At 44.3% G+C, this 16,740-nt stretch overlaps 1 protein-coding gene across 8 annotated transcripts in view; it reads left to right on the plus strand.

Moving 5' to 3' along the window:
- pxylp1 (2-phosphoxylose phosphatase 1) overlaps positions 1 to 16,740 on the plus strand; it is a 209,704-nt gene that overhangs the window by 81,361 nt on the left and 111,603 nt on the right. For 5 of the 8 annotated variants that reach the window (XM_068042116.1, XM_068042123.1, XM_068042117.1 and 2 more), the window contains one exon: positions 16,585 to 16,707. The exons of 1 other annotated variant lie outside the window; for it this stretch is intronic. In XM_068042116.1, the coding sequence (XP_067898217.1) occupies positions 16,585 to 16,707 (123 nt within the window). Of the gene's footprint in view, positions 1 to 10,346; positions 10,571 to 16,584; positions 16,708 to 16,740 lie in introns of those variants that run through there. 2 more of the 8 variants (XM_068042124.1, XM_068042118.1) reach the window with 2 other exon arrangements.

The raw sequence follows: 16,740 nt of genomic DNA on the forward strand, positions 1-16,740 counted from the left end.
TTAATAAAGCCCAGGATACTGTATGCTTCATTAACCGCTCTCTCAACCTGGCCTGCCACCTTCAATGACGTCTGCACATATACACTGAGGTCCCTCCGCTCCTGCACCTCTTTTAAAATTGTACCCTTTATTTTATATTATCTCTCCATGTTCTTCCTACCAAAATGAATCACTTCACGTTTCTCTTCATTGAACTTCATCTGCCACCTGTCTACCCATTCCACCAACTTGTCTATGTCCTTTTGAAGTTCTACACTATCCTCCTCACAGTTCACATTGCTTCCAAGTTTCGTATCATCTGCAAACTTTGAAATTATGCCCTGTACACTAAGGTCTAGGTCATTAATATATATCAGGAAAAGCAAGGGTCCCAACACTGATCCCTGGGGAACTCCACTACAAATCTTTCTGCAGCCTGAAAAACATCCATCAACCACTACACTTTGTTTCCTGTCACTCAGCCAATTTCCTATCCACGTTGCTACCGTCCCTTTTATTCCATGAGCTACAAATTTCCTCACATGTCTGTTGTGTAGCACTGTATCAAATGCCTCTTGAAAGTCCATGAACACCACATCAACAACATTGCCCTCATCAACCCTCTCTTACCTCCTCAAAAAACTCCAGCAAGTTAGTTAAACATGATTTTCCCTTAAGAAATCCATGATGGCTTTCATTAATTAACTTGCATTTGTCCATGTGACTATTAATTTTGTCCCAAATTATTTTTTATTGAAGTTTCCCCAGCACCCAAGTTAAAATGAGGCCTGTAGTTGTTGGGCTTATCTTTACACCCTTTTTTGAACAAGGGCGTAACAGTTGCAATTCTCCAGTCCTCTGGCACCACTCTCTGGGTCTAAGGAACAGTGAAAACTTATGGCCAGTGCCTCTGCGATTTCCACCCTCACTTCCCTCAGTATCCTTGGATGCATCTCAACTGGTCCTGGTGCTTTATCCACTTTAAGTACAGACAGCCTGTCTAATAATTCCTCTTTATCAATTTTAAACCCCTCTAGTGTCTGACTTACCTCCTCTTTCAACATTGCCTAGGTTGCATCTTCTTCCTTGGTAAAGACAGATGCAAAGTATTCATTTAATACCTCATCGATGCCCTCTGCCTCCATGTGTAAATCCCCTTTCTGGTCCCTAATCGGCCCCACTCCTCCTTTTACCACCCTTTTACTATTTATATTCCTATAGAAAACTTTGGGATTTCCTTTAATGCTAGCTACCAGTCTCTTTTCATGCTCTCTCTTAGACTTTATTACTTTGTCCGCTTACTCTGACCCTGCCTAGTAACTTACTATTCCCTACTCTCGTGCTATCTATGTCCCCAGTATTCTGTGCACCTTGGTATTCCTCTCTAATACTTGCTCCTGGTTCCCACACCCCTGACAAGTTACCAGTTTTGCTTCCCTCAAATCTGACCTCCATTTCAGGTTCCCATCCCCCAGACAATTTCGTTTAAACCCTCCCCAACAGCACAAGCAAATCTCCCTGTGAGGATATTCATCCCAGTCCTGCTAAGATGCAACCCATCCATCTTGTACAGGTCCCACCTGCCCTAGAACCAGTCCCAATGTCTCAGAAATCTGATGTCCTCCCTCCTACACCAGTTCTCCAGCCACGTGTTCAACTGCTCAATTCTCTACTGCTCTTCCATTTTTCTTCCTCCCCTCCTTAGTGGCTGAGCCGCCTGTGGTACCACAAACTTGGCTCTGACTGCACTCCTCTGAGGAACCATCATCCTCACTAGCATCCAAAATGGAAAACCGATTGGCGAGTGAGATCATATCAGGGAATTCCTGCACTACCTGCCTAGTTCTCTTAGAGTGCCTGGCAGTCTCCCATTCCTTCTCTGCCTATATGCTCCTAGCCTGTGGTCTAACCATCTCCCTAAACGTGCTATACACATAGTCCTCCACCTCGTGGATGCACAACAGTGACTCCAGCCACGGCTTGAGTTCCGAAACCCGGAGCTCAAGCTTCTGCAACCAGTGACACTTCCTTCAGGTGTTTGTTTAGGACACATGGGCCGGAATTTTACGCCCCCCCAGCGGGTCTCGATGGTGGCGTGGGCGTGGCGTAAAATTGAGCGGCAGGCTCCGGGAGGCCTAACCGCCCTGATTCTGCCTCCGATCAAGTTTACGGAGTTCTGGCGGGGGGGGGGGGGGGGGGTGAGAAGTATCCCGCCCGCCCGAGGCCAATCAAGACCCTTAAGTGGCCACTTAACGGCCACTTATGGGCCCTCGCCCGCCTCCACGGGTATTTTACCCGTGGCAGGCGGGTGTGCCGGGGACGTGAAAGGCCTGGCAATCGGGCACAATCAGCCCCCCTCCCCCCAAACGACCACCCTAGCCTCACCAGGGCACGACCGATTTCCCTGATGAGGCAACCCAAACTTACCTTCAGTACCGGTTCCTTGGTATCTTCCTCGGCCGGCTGGGCTGCAGTCCCAACAGTGGCCACCGCTCCTGGTGGTGCTGCTGAGACTAAGAGCTGCTGGCCCGCTGATTGGCCGACAGCTCACTGAGGCGGGGCCTCCTCCCTCAAGTGGGTGGAAGTCCCTCCTCGGGCCAATTAAAGCCTGGGGATCCGTAAAATACGGGACGGATCCCCAGGCTGGGCGGAAGCGGGTTCGGCACCGACATTTACATCCCATCTGCCCACTGTAAAAATCTGGCCATGGTGTGTCCTTGACTTCCCACATCCCACAGGCTGTACATTCCACTCAGCAGAGCTGCCCTGCCGTACCTTAACTTTAAGACTATCTATTATAAGCAGAATAGCTTACCAAATATCTCCTTCCACTGCACCGAAGCAAGAACTAAATACTGGAAGGTTAAAAAAGTAGAAAAAAAAGTAGAAAAGTGGAGCACCTCCTCTGCTCTTCACCGAACCCGCCACTCACCAAACTCGAATCTCTACACTGAGCTTGCAATCTGCACGCCCTGCTCCCAGTGTGTCCGTAAGGAAAGATTCCACATTCGCATTTTTTCTTTTTGCTGACCTTAAATGTAGGATAATGAAAGGCAGAGTAACATCAGCCTTCTAATCCCCAAACATTCTGGAACTGAATGTACCACGTTCAAGACATTTAATTGTAATTTTTAAAAAATAAACCTGCTGTTCTATTTTACTCATCGGACATAATCCCTTGAGTAAGCCATCGCAGAGATAACAGGTTCAGTTTAGATGATGGATAGAAAACTGATAGATAAACAAACTATAGATTTGATTCCAGAGAGAAGGTATATAATACCCTCATTTTTATTGTTCGCTTTATCAGACATCTTTCAATATTGGAGCTCAATCACCCTGTGCTGGTTCTCATCAGAAGCAATCAGCTGCAGGAGCTGTACATAAAGATGAACGTGCCTCTGGGGGGGAAATTCCTTCAAGAAGAATTTCACTCAAATGAGAGAGACAGAAAGTCATTGTGCTGGTGAATGTAGGCAATGAAGGAAAAGTCGAATGTAATAACTGCATTCATTACTTACCAACAGTGCCAAAGTGACACTGCCATTGTGAAGCTTATGCAATTCGAGGTCTTGGTTCATTATCAGTACTCCTTTATAAAGGAACAAAACAGGTATGAATGAAGCAACTCTGTACATTGTAGTCTGACTCTTACCATTCTTTTTCAAATGCATTCTGTTTATAAATAAATGGCTTTGATTGCTTTTCTTCCCCATAGATGTGCAAAATGGCTTCAGTAGATCTTCCTGTCAAGAATATATTTTATGAAGTAAATAAAATGAAACTTATCCCTAAAAGAAAAGTAGTCAATCAGTTGCCTGAAATATATGTGTAGATTTTTGATATTACCTTCCATCCTCAGAAGACCATGAAGCTTACTGCTCATTTACAAAGTGGTGAACAAATTTTCAATATTATTGCAGATTCTTTTGGCGTGATTTACTTTAGAAATCACTGTGCAGGGACCAACAGGCCAGCCTAGAAAGCTAACAAAAAACTGAGCAACAGTAACTATTGGTACTGCTCTGATTATGAATACCATTGCACCAGTTTGCAGGGACTCCTGCTCCTGCAGGGGCTCTTGCTGCAGTATTCAAAACTGGAGCACCAACAGGAGGAAGGAGTCCCAAATGGTGCTGTGAGGGCTGGCCAAGTAGCACTGCTTTTCGTTTGAAAACAAAAGGACATACTGACTGCATCAAATAGCAACAGTTGACATGTCTGAGACACTGAGCTGTATGACTCAGTACCATGCCAGGCTGTGTGATAACTTACAGAACTATTGAGGACTCCTGGATCAATCTTCATTTTACTGAGTACAGTATCAAAGATCCACATTTCTTTCACAATGTACTATTAACAACAAAGGACATTTCACAAATCTCAGCATTCAACTGTTTAGAAATCGACTGTTTAAAGATGGAGGAGATGAACAAAATGTTATAATTCAGTAATTAAATCCAGTTCTTGAAATTGTTCGCCTAAGTTGTTTTGTAAAATTGTAAAGTCACCTGTGCTCAAGACCGTACCGATTCGCATTGGGCAACATCATTGACCAAAACCACTAATTCCACTATTGAAAGAGGTTGTGCCAAATCTCAGTCCTTCAGAATTGTTTTCTTGGCCAGTGCCAGATGGAAAAAGGAAAGGTTTTGCTCTTCTTTAGTAAAAAGAACTCTCTGTTTGGACATGTCCAACAGTGCCAGGTAATTCTCTAGATGGAGATCTACCCCAAAGTTTCAGTTCTAGCTAAGCTGTGTCTGCTTCCAGATTGCCAGTTGAATTCTGGATTATTCAGTATGTAACAGTTTGGCTCAAATCAAAAGCCTGGATTGTTTACAGAGGCAACAATGTTTGTGGAAGTTATTTTAAACAATTAAAATAACTGACTTTCACCCACTAAAGTAATACATTTGGTCAGCTTTAGACTTTGCGGAAAATTCACAACGCTGAAAATTTGGTTGCGTAGTGCCCATATTTTCAGCATTGCGGGTGCAGCTTCAGGTCCAAAATGGCATACATGCCAAGTGCACACACTTCTGCTGCTGGCTGCACCAGATACAATTTTGTTAAGGGGGTTGGCACAGGTGCAGGGAACCTGTGCTGGAAGTATGCAGAGTAGGCAGATGCTGACATCAGTCAGTGTGTAATTCGGGTCGGGGTCAAATGGGGGTCATGACCCTGCACTGTGTGGGGAACAGTCCCCGGTAGCATTTTCCCCGAATTGGCCAGTTAATGGAAAAAAGGTGGGGTCACCATCCAATTAAGGATGGTGGATGGGCTCTTGAAGCTGGAGGGACAATAGGAGTCCCTCCAGCTCGGAAGGAGCAGCAGCCTGAAGTTCAGGTAAGAGAGAGAGAGGGCATCTTTGTCTTGAGGCAAATTCTTTGAAACCTTTAAAAGTTTTAAGTTAAATAAAGGCCTCAGCTGCTGGGCCACCATTGTGGACGGGGAATTGCTGCTGTGGCCAGGCAGGCGGGGATTGTTGGACTGCTATGAGACCCTGCAAGACCGTTTACAGACTGGTATCCACAGGTATGATGGCAGCTGTCCAAGCTTGGGTAGGAGAAAAATGAGCTCGCGTGACTTCATTCTGAGCTTCAGATGTGCAGAATTTCTGTGCTTCCTGCATTGGAAGCAATGGGTGTAGTTTAATCGCTCATCAAGATCTCCACCCACATTTTCGGGCCTTATTGAATTTTACAGCCCAAATATAAAACAGATCAAAATGATGATCAGACACACCTATCTATTCACTTCTATGTCAGTGACTAGGTGTTCATAAGATCATAAGAACTAGGAGCAGAAGTAGGCCGTCCGGCCCCTCGAGCCTGCTCCACCATTCAATAAGATCATGGCTGATCTTTTCGTGGACTCAGATCCACTTACCCCCGCTCTCACCGTATCCCTTAATTCCTTTATTGTTCAAAAAGATATCTACCTTAGCTTTAAAAACGTTTACTGAAGAAGTGTCAATTACTTCACTGGGCAAGGAATTCCATAGATTAACAACCCTCTGGGTGAAGAAGTTCCTTCTTAATTTAGTCCTAAATCTGCTCCCTCTAATCTTGAGGCTATGCCCTCTTGTCCTAGCTTCACCTGCCAGTGGAAACATCCTCTCTACTTGTATCTTATCTATTCCCTTCATAATTTTATATGTTTCTATAAGATCCCCCCTCATTCTTCTGAATTCCAATGAATATAATCCCAATCTACTCAGTCTCTCCTCATAAGCCAACCCCCTCAACTCCGGAATCAACCTAGTGAACCTCCTCTGCACCCTCTCCAGTGCCAGTACATCCTTTCTCAAGTAAGGAGACCAAAACTGCACACAGTACTCCAGGTGCGGCCTCACCAGTATCTTATACAACTGCAACATAACCTCTCTGCTTTTAAACTCAATCCCTTTAGCAATGAAGGACAAAATTCCATTTGCCTTCCTAATTACTTGCTGTACCTGCAGACCAACCTTCTGCGATTCATGCACAAGGACACCCAGGTTCCTCTGCATAGCAGCATGCTGCAACTTTTTACCATTCAAGTAATAATCCTTTTTACTGTTACTCCTACCGAAATGAATGACTTCACATTTATTAACATTGTATTCCATCTGCCAGACCTTTGCCCACTCACTCAATGATTCTAATCAATAGAAACAAATCTTAATTCACCTTTTTAAGTATGGTCATAGTGTTTGGGTAGTTTGGGATTTAAAATAAATGAAACATATACTTTCTCAACATTCAGATCTCAGAGTGGCATGCACCCTCATACATGTACACACATATATGTATAAAATATACCTGCCTATTAAGTTTTCATCTCAAGAATGTTGGCTTCATCAGATTTTCCCAAATCTGGTCGAACCATAAACTTTGTGTATCCTCCCATTGACAGTCATTGAGAACACAAGAAGGCAATTAAGATGCATCGTGCCCCTGGCAGGTGTGGAGATCTGGCAGGTTGAACTTTGGATGACATGTGTTTTAAATGGAAGAATGTACTGTGAGAATCCAGTCTATTGCTTCAGCTTTACTTTTAGTGTTGAATTTGAAAAGGCCAAAACTCAATTTTCTATCTGTTCACACAGATTTCGTGGATTTTTTTTGATTTGGTGAATTCTCTGATGTGTGGGATTTATAAATTGCTTTTGGCAAGAGGTTTATTTGGCTGTAGGAGTTTTTCGTATTTCAAATTCAGAGATGTACCGGTATATGGTCGTGACCACGCAACATTCCCAAAGATCTGCAGTGGCCTAGAATTACGGAAAACTCTAATTATCATCAATATAACAACAGAATTTGTGTTTGTATCGTGGCTTTCATGTCTCAGGACATCGTGCTTCACAGCCAATTAATTACTTTTGAAGTGTAGTCACTGTTATGCAGGTAAATGCTGCAGCTTACTCTGCATAGCAAGATCCCTCAAACAGCAATGAGGTAAATGGCAAGTTAATCTGTTTTTGTAGAGACAGAGACAGAGATACAGCACTGAAACAGGACCTTCGGCCCACCGAGTCTGTGCCGACCATCAACCACCCATTTATACTAATCCTACACTAATTCCATATTCCTTCCACATCCCCACCTGTCCCTATCACCTACTTATACTAGCAGCAATTTGTAATGGCCAATTTACCTATCAACTAGCAAGACTTTGGCATGTGGGAGGAAACCGAAGCACCCGGAGAAAACCCACGCAGATACAGGGGTTTTCTCCGGGTGCTCCGGTTTCCTCCCACAGGACATTAGTGAACCAGATGGATTTTTAGGACAATCAATTATAGTTTATGGCACCATTACTGAGACTAGCTATTGACAAAAGTGGGAGAACTCCCTTTCCCTCCCATGAGATCATTAAAGTCTACCTGAACAGGTGGACAGGAACCTAATTTAACATTAGATTTGAAAGACAGTCCTTCCAACAATGCAGCACTCCCTCAGTTCTGCATTGGAATGTCGGCCTGGATTATGTACTCAAGCCCTGCTGGAGGACTTGAGATCATAACTATTTGACTCAGAGGTGAGATTTCTACTGGTAAGCCAAGCTAACTGCCTTTTCTTTCCTTTCTCTCCCTTCCTTCCTCTTACTATGTACTCAAGCTATTAAAAATATTCACTGCAATGTCACTGATTATATTTTGGATAATATGAATGCAGCCTATATGCATGGAATAAAAACAACTAGGTAACAGGTATCTCAGAATGCCCATGAGATAGCATGTAGGAGGGATCTTATGTTCACCTGTGCTAAACTCCCCCAGGGCTAAATTGGGCCCTGTAGTTTTTTTTACGGACTACACAGCAAACTAATGTTGGAAAATAGGTCTGAAATGCATGTGTACGCTTCTGATGGGAAGTGCACAGTACACCATCTAGGCAAAGAATTTGTGTGCACCAAATGACCACCAGCTATGTGAAGAGAAGGCTGATTATAATGTCAATGAGTGTGCAATGCTGATTTGACGGCAGTACTGCCATTTTTGAATTCCACACTCCAGCCAGTGCCCTGTCTTAACCTTGTACACTTGAAAATGCATTAAGTAAAATGAAGGACCTCCCCCACCTCCCTCACCACCCCCCCCCCCCCTCCCCCCGAACGCCAGCACTATTTAAAGGATTATCAAGCAATGCTTCTGCTGACTGGACTGCTTCGGAGAGCACTGCAGTACTCAGCAGAATAGGTATCAAGATTTGTGATAGTATGTTGCATAACCTAGTCATTATGAGGGAACGAGCCTTGCCATCACCCATCAGGCAAGAAGCTGAAGAGCATGAGGAAGAAGAGGGTTAAGTAATTAAAGAATAAGAAGAGAAAGGAAAGCAACAACATAGACAGTCCCTTTCTGCCCGGGCTCTACTTGATCAAATAATTAACGAGTGATACCAGTAATCTCAACTACACCTCCCTGTTCATCAACCATCCCACACTCCTGACCTTTACTCTATCACTGACCATCACATTGTCCTCTTTCTGAAAACACAAAACTAAAATAACATTCCAATTAGTCATTACTTAATGCATACAAAATTGAGGAGACTGCAGATTGCCTTCGAGGAAGATCTGGGCCGAGATGACCCGACTTCAGATTGTACTCATTTTCACAGTCACATCTCCTTCCTCAATGACTGTCTCCAGCTCCAACTTATTCCATGTCGATTCCAACTGAAGTTCTATCCTTCATGTTTTGAATCCACCTAGGATTACACATACCTCTGAGAAATACAACGTTCCTCGGACTGCTGCTCTCGTCGCATCCTGAGATCCATACTCAGTGCCATGCGCGCCACATGTACACCCTTGACCTCTCTCTCCAGAAGCACCGCCTCACCTTATCGCAAAGCTGTTCTACTTCACAGTATCATTTCATCCTTCGTCTTACCGATGTGTTAACAAAAAACTTTTTCTCTTCCATCTAGGTGTTAAGGAACACAAGCTCTAGCAGCTCATGGGCACCAAAGCCCCTCAATATCCTTCTTCCCCTTCACTTCCCTCTGACTCCATCCCTTCTCCTAATTTGACCCCTTGCCGTGTATTCACAATACCCTCTGACCTTCCCATCTTTGATGCTGAACTATCTGTTCTTAACAAAGGACTCAGTTTTATCCCCTTACGCCCCACCTCAATGAATTTTGCGCTTGGCATGATGTTGAGTTCTTCTTCCATCGTCTTCACTTCCGGGCTGACTTCTTTGAACAGGAGTTTTCCACCCGACCAACAGACTCCAGTATTCTCCCTCCACCTGGACCCCTCCCCCTAGCCTGTTACCCACTCTTGATCTTTTCATTGAGAACTGTCGGCGTGACATTGGCTGTCTTAATTTCTCTGCCCCCCTCACACTCTAACCTGTCTCCCTCCGAACTTGCTGCACACCGTTCTCTCAGGTCTAACACAGACATTGTGATCAAACCTGCAAATAAGGGTAGTGCTGTTGTTGTCTGGCATTTCGACCTCTACCTTGCAGAGGCTGGGCACCAAATCTCAGACACTTTTTCCTACTTCCCCCGGACCATGACCCCACCACCGAACATCAAGCCTCTGTCTCCAGGACTGTCACTGACCTCATCTCTTCCAGAGATCGTCCCTCTACAGCTTCCAACGTCAATATTCCCGCAACCCCGGAAAGCCTGCTTCTACCTTCTTCCCTAAATCTACAAACAGGACTGTCCCACTGAACTTATTTCTTCCTATCTTGACTATCTTTTCTCCCCGGTACAGTCTCTTCCCACTTACATCCGTGACTCTTCTGACGCCCTACATCATTTCGACAATTTCCTGTTTCCTGGCCCTAACCCCCTCCTCTTCATATGCATTTGTGCCTGGTGGCTCACCACATCCTATTCCAGCTTCTAAAATACATACAGCATCAGTTTCTGAGCTGGTGGCTGCAAGTGTAAAATTGTGTGATGGTGTCTCTTCATCTTCACTGTCTTTTTCCCCTGACTGGGAAGATTACAGCTCTTGGGTGTTTGAAATTAAAAAGGGACAAGCATTGGGATGTGCTGAGGGGAGAGGAGAAAGTAAGAAGTGCCTGCATACACCATCTGCAACTTGTGAGCCAGAAGAGATTGTGGGATGACAGGAGGATGCGGTATGTAAATAACCTCATCATTGAGTTCTGTGCATCCAGGGGGATATTGGCCACTATCTCAGAACTGCTGTAAACTGATAGGTTATTGTGTTGTGCTGTCAGGGTGCTGGGGTGGGCGGGGCAGGGGGTAGTGGGGGAAGTGGGGATGGGTGATAGAGGCCTGCAATTTGTCCATCTGTTAGGCTCAAGAGCTTCCCACATTTCCTAAGGAGAGTAATTAATAAGGCAGGTGGAGAATATGTAGGCTGAGATCTGAAATTGCAATTGGGTGGTTGGGTTTGGGTGGATTGGAAGGTTCCAGCGGTCTCAAAAATAAGGTATTAAACACACCAAAAAATCAGTTTAAAACACCTGAAAATGCTTGAAATATTTGAAAAGCAAAATGGCAGGGCAACTTGAGAGAATAACTCAACAATACCAATGGGAAGCCAGTGCAGAGTTGTGGGGGTGGGGCGGGGGGGTGGTTGGTGGTGGTGCTCGAGAGGGTACAGGGCGATGACACCATTATTCATTGTGAGGTCGACCAACACAGCTTTGACTGGACTGACTCCATTTTGCTCCCAGGAGCCTCTGCAGACAAGTCTTTGATATTCAGATGTGGCCTGCATGTCTTTGCAGTTCTCAGCTGGCCTCCACATTACATATGTCGGCGTTTACCATTTACCAGCTAGACTTTCACACTAGGTTTTTTTAAATTTTCTCATGGGATGTGGACGTCACTGGCAAGATCATCATTTTTTGCTCATCCCTAATTGTCCTTGGGAAGAAGTTCCAGGATTTTGACCCAATGACAGCGAAGGAATGGTGATCTATTTCTAACATGGTGGTGAGTTAAAATGGATAGCAACCGGAAGCTCGGGGTCATACTTGTGAATCAAGTGGAGATGTTCTGCAAAGCAGTCACTCAATCTGCGTTTGGTCTCCCCAGTGTAGAGGAGACCGCACTGTGAGCAGGGTATACAGTATACTAAATTGAAAGAAGTACAAGGAAATCATCTGGAAGGAGTGTTTGAGGCCTTGGATGGTGAGGAGAGAGGAGGTAAAAGGGCAGGTATTACACCTCCTGCAATTGCATGGGAAGGTGCCGTGGGAAAGGGATGAGGTGTAGGGGATGATGGAAGAGTGGACCAGGGTGTCGCAGAGGGAACAATCCCTTCTGAATGCTGACAGAGAGGAATGCTGACAGAGAGGGGGCATCGTACTGGAGGTGGCAGAAATGGTGGAGGATGATTCTTTGGCTGTGGAGGCTTGTATTCTCCAGTATTCTCCCTCCTCTTAGACCCCTCCCTCTGGCCTCATACCCATTCTTGATCTTCTTAGTGAGAACTGTTGGCGTGATATCGGCCATCTTAATTTCTCTGCTTTCCTCGCTCACTCTAACCTGTCTCCCTCTGAACTTGCTGCACTCCGTTCTCTCAGGTCTAACCCCAACATTGTGATCAAACCTGCTGACAACGGTGGTGCTGGCGGCACAGTGGCGCAGTGGTTAGCACTACAGCCTCACAGCTCCAGCGACCCGGGTTCAATTCTGGGTACTACCTGTGCGGAGTTTGCAAGTTCTCCCTGTGAACCGCGTGGGTTTTCGCTGGGTGCTCCGGTTTCCTCCCACAGCCAAAGGCTTTGCAGGTTGATAGGTAAATTGGCCATTATAAATTGCCCCTAGTATAGGTAGGTGGTAGGGGAAGGTGGGGATGTGGTAGGAATATGGGATTAGTGTAGGGTTAGTATAAATGGGTGGTTGATGGTCGGCACAGACTTGGTGGGCCGAAGGGCCTGTTTCAGTGCTGTATCTCTAAATAAATAAAAATAAATAAATCTTGCAGCGATCAGGCGACGTTCCCGGGAAAAGGGACCTCTGCGTCTTTTCTATTGCTTTAATTGGAGATCTCCTGCGTTGACCCACGCCTCACTGCATGGGGTCGATGAGCAATCTAGAGGTTGCTGGTAACCGACAGTCTCCGAAGATAAAGCGGTAAGAAATATCAAAAAAGGAGGGCAGCAGACAAGTTCCTCCTGGCTGAACTTGTTCTCACATTGAACAATTTCTTCAACTCCACTCACTTCCTTCTAATAAAAGGTGTTGCTATGGGTACCCGCATGGATCCTAGTTATGATGGCCTTTTGTGGGGTATGTTGAACATTCCTTGTGCCAGTCCTGCTCAGGCCCCCTCCCCCAACTCTTTTTCCAGTACATTGATGACTGTTTTGGTGCAGTTTCCTGCTCTCCCACCAAACTGGAAAGCTTCAACAACTTGGCTTCCAATTTCCGCCCTTCTCTCACCTTCACATGGTCTAACTCTGACATTTCCTTTCCCTTCCTCGACTTCTCTGTCTCCATCTCTGGGGATAGGCTGTCCACTAATTATTATAAGCCCACCGACTCCCATAGTTACCTCGACTACACTTACTTACACCCTGTCTCCTGTAAGGACTCCATTCCATTCTCTCAGTTTCTCCGTCTCTGACGCATCTGTTCTGATGATGTAACCTTCCACACAGCACTTCTGATATGTCTTCCTTTATCCTCAATAAGGAGGATACCCCCGCATTGTGGTTGACAGGGCCTTCAACCGTGTCCGGCCCACTTCCCGCACCTCTACCCTCACTCCTTCTCCTACCTCCCAGAATCGGAGAGGGTTCCCCTTTGTCCTTACTTTCCACCCCACAAGCCACCTCCTGCATGATGCCACTGCCAAACATATCTCCCCCACCCCTCCTCTGTCAACATTCCGAAGGGACCGTTCCCTCCATAACACAATGGTCCACTCCTCCATCACCCCCGGCACCTTGTCCCTCTTCTCACAGCACCTTCCTATGCAATCGCACAAGGTATAATACCTGCCTTTTTACCTCCTCTCCACTCACCATCCAAGGCCCCAAACACTCCTTCCAGATGAAGCAGTGATTTTCTTGGATTTCTTTCAATTTAGTATACTCTATTCATTGCTATTCGGGGCTAAAGTGTGGCGCGTCGAAGAGACCTAGCAGTTGGCAAGAAAAAAGACAGACGCGCAAGGGGAGAGCCAACTGCCCCGACAACCAATTTTTTCTGCAGCACCTGTGGAAGAGTCTGTCACTCTAGTATTGGCCTTTATAGCCACTCCAGGCGCTGCTGCATAACCACTGACCACCTCCAGGCGCTTACCCATTGTCTCCCGAGACAAGGAGGCCAAAAAGAAGAAGAAGAAGAAGATTCACTGCTCACAATGCATTGGGGAGACCAAACACAGTTTGGGTGACCACTTTGCGGATCACCTCTACTTGGTCAGCAAGCATGACCCCGAGCATCCGGTTGCTTTCCATTTTACATTTCTGTCCTCGGCCTGCTGCAGCGTTCCACTGAAGCTTGACACAAGCTTGAGGAACAGCACCTCCTCTTCCAATTAGGCACTCTACAGCCTTGTGGACTCAATATTGCATTCAATAATTTCAGACCATGACCCCATTATTATTTTTTATTTATTTTTTAACCATGTGCTAGTCTTAAACTTGTTTCTCATGGTTTTGCTTTTGGTCAGAGCTGTTCATTATACTGCCATTAGCACTCTCTCTGGACTCATGCTTTATCTTTTACTACAACTATTTAGCACTCCATTTGCATTTTGTTCCATGAAATCTCTGTCATTTAATCTCTCCTGCCCGCCACCCTATCACACACCTTCCCTTTTATTCTTCTTCCCCCCCGCCACCTTTCACTTGCTCAAAGACTGTTACCTTTCTAACTTTTGCCAGTTCTGATGAAAGGTCACAGACCTGAAACGTTAACTCTGTTTCTCTCTACAGTTACGACCAAGGTGGGTGGAGTGCACTGTTTATTCTAGTCCCACTTCTCCAAAGATCACAACATATTATTTTAAATTTTTCCCACTTATTGATATGGTTAATCATATGCTTTATTTTTCCCAGAATAGAACACACTAACCAGATTTCTTTAATGGACAACAAAGTTATCAATTTATTATAAAACAAGTCTTAACCAGTAATGAAGAAAAGCATAAACACATAGATTGAAATTTTAAAAGTTCCCTTTTTACCTTAGTCCCTTCACACTTACACATACACATATACACCGGTTAACTGTAAAAATAAAAGGGATTGTTATAAATTCAGAGCTCTGTTACAGAAAAAAAACTTCGTCAGATTACTTGCTAATTTTTGAAGAAAATGAGCAGATGAGATATGTTGTTCCAAAAATGGTGTACAGGCTAACTTCTGAGTGTATGTAGACAGGCCACTGAGATCTTTTAGAACAGTTCTTTTCAGGTGGCACTGAGAATTAATTTTAGCAGGCTTTCTTCAGAGACAGGAGACCAGACGAATCGACATAGTGGACTTAACAGGATCTTTTATGGAAAGCGAGCTGAGTTGTGGTCTTCTCTCCTTTTTTGGGGGAGTTCTCCAGCAGACTTGACTTTATCAGCCACTTACTCCAGAAGGTAAAACACAGACTCTGACACACAACCAAAAACCTTGTGAGTTTTCTGCCCATCCCAGGTGCTCTCTGCTGCTGCTGGGCTTGTCCAATCAAGGGGCGCTTGTTACCAGGGTTTCTGTTCTATCTTTAACTTGAGTCATGTGACAACCAGTAACGTTGTTGCCAATCCAGTTCCCTCTGTGCCCTCTTGATAGCTCTCTTTTAAAAAAAAAAATCTGTTCCAACATGTATTCAGTTTAACTATAAATTCCTTTAAAACTATTTTTAACAAAAACAAAAGCACCTTCATAACACTACACTGATGCTGCCAGACCTGCCGAGTATTTCCGGGACTTTCTGTTCTCATTTCAGAGTTCCAGCATTCACAGTAGTTTGCTTTTTTTTTGCTTAAGAATTTTGCCTGGAGAATTTAAAGAAAATCTCATTTTAAATATAATGTAATTTCAAATTATCTTTGGCAAGCTCATTATAATGGAAACTGTTTACTACTTTTGTTTTGGTAAGATGCAGGGTTTTGAAAAGTGTTCTACAGGAGAAAGGTAAAAGCCTTGGAAATTTAGGATAATTCAGCAGTGCCCTGAATGATAGCATCTCTTCTTCTTATGTCTGCTGTGAAAGATTTTTGCACATTACACAAAATTGCTCACATAAATTACCAACTTCTGCCCACGCAGTATCTGAAAATGCCAGTGACCCATTAGCAGGGCTACTGAGAATCATTATTGCGGTAAAGACTGGCATGAGGCAGGATTAAGCTCTGAATCAGATTAAAAATATATATGAATTGGAATGGTTGAAAGAAAAAATGAATTTGAACATATTTCAAACTCAGGTGGTCTGCTTTGTTTAACAAAAAGCAGAAGTATATGTGTGAAGTCGGATATTTCTGTCAAATAATTCGCTGCACAAATGCACACAGTTTTGGTATTTTTGGATAGTTCTGGTATTATGGGAAAGTTGTCAAGTGTGTCCACCACCAGCTGATATAATGAAGTCTGAGAAACTATATGTTATGTATCAAATAGATATATCCAGACCGGCAATAAAATGGTTTTTGCTGGAGAAAATCATTTTTTTAATTAAAGCCATCTGCTACTATTGTTTATACCTTAGAGAGTGTGAAGGATACAGTGATACAAATAGCCTGTATAATGTGATAATCAGTCAAACTGTATTTATCAGATGTCTGCCAAGGGCAACCAATACAATCATTAATCACTTAATCATAAACTTTTCCTCCATTTTGTGAATGTGCAATGTTTGCCATGATGCGTTAAAAGAGTTTGGATCCCTTTGTGTCTCTTTAACAGGGAGAGAAAGGGAAGGGATTTTTTTAAATGTATGTATCTACATACAGCCTACATAGATAAGACAGTTGCTAAGTTTTCTAGGTATCTACTTTCTGTGGCAGGAGAGGAGAGAAAGCAGGAGAAATAGAGTTATACAATGTAGTGCCCGAGCACTTTATGCTCATTTCTTCTCACGAAGCTTCATGACTCAGGGTTGTTTTGGCCTTTTGAATCTAGATGACTTAACAATACCATTAGCTTTCATACAGCATGTTTGTGTTTGTGCGCAGCAGCCGCAGCGCGCAGTGGAGTCAGCATGAGACCAGCTGGAGATAGAGCTAAAGAGAGGAGAGTGGGAGATCCGCACTGGAGAATACAGGAGAGACCAAAGAGCAGGAATGGTCCAGGAGCAGGTGCGTGTGTCCTCCCTCAGATTGAACTACAGT

Source organism: Heterodontus francisci, chromosome 11 (assembly GCF_036365525.1).
Source record: "Heterodontus francisci isolate sHetFra1 chromosome 11, sHetFra1.hap1, whole genome shotgun sequence".
Lineage (NCBI taxonomy): Eukaryota > Metazoa > Chordata > Chondrichthyes > Heterodontiformes > Heterodontidae > Heterodontus > Heterodontus francisci.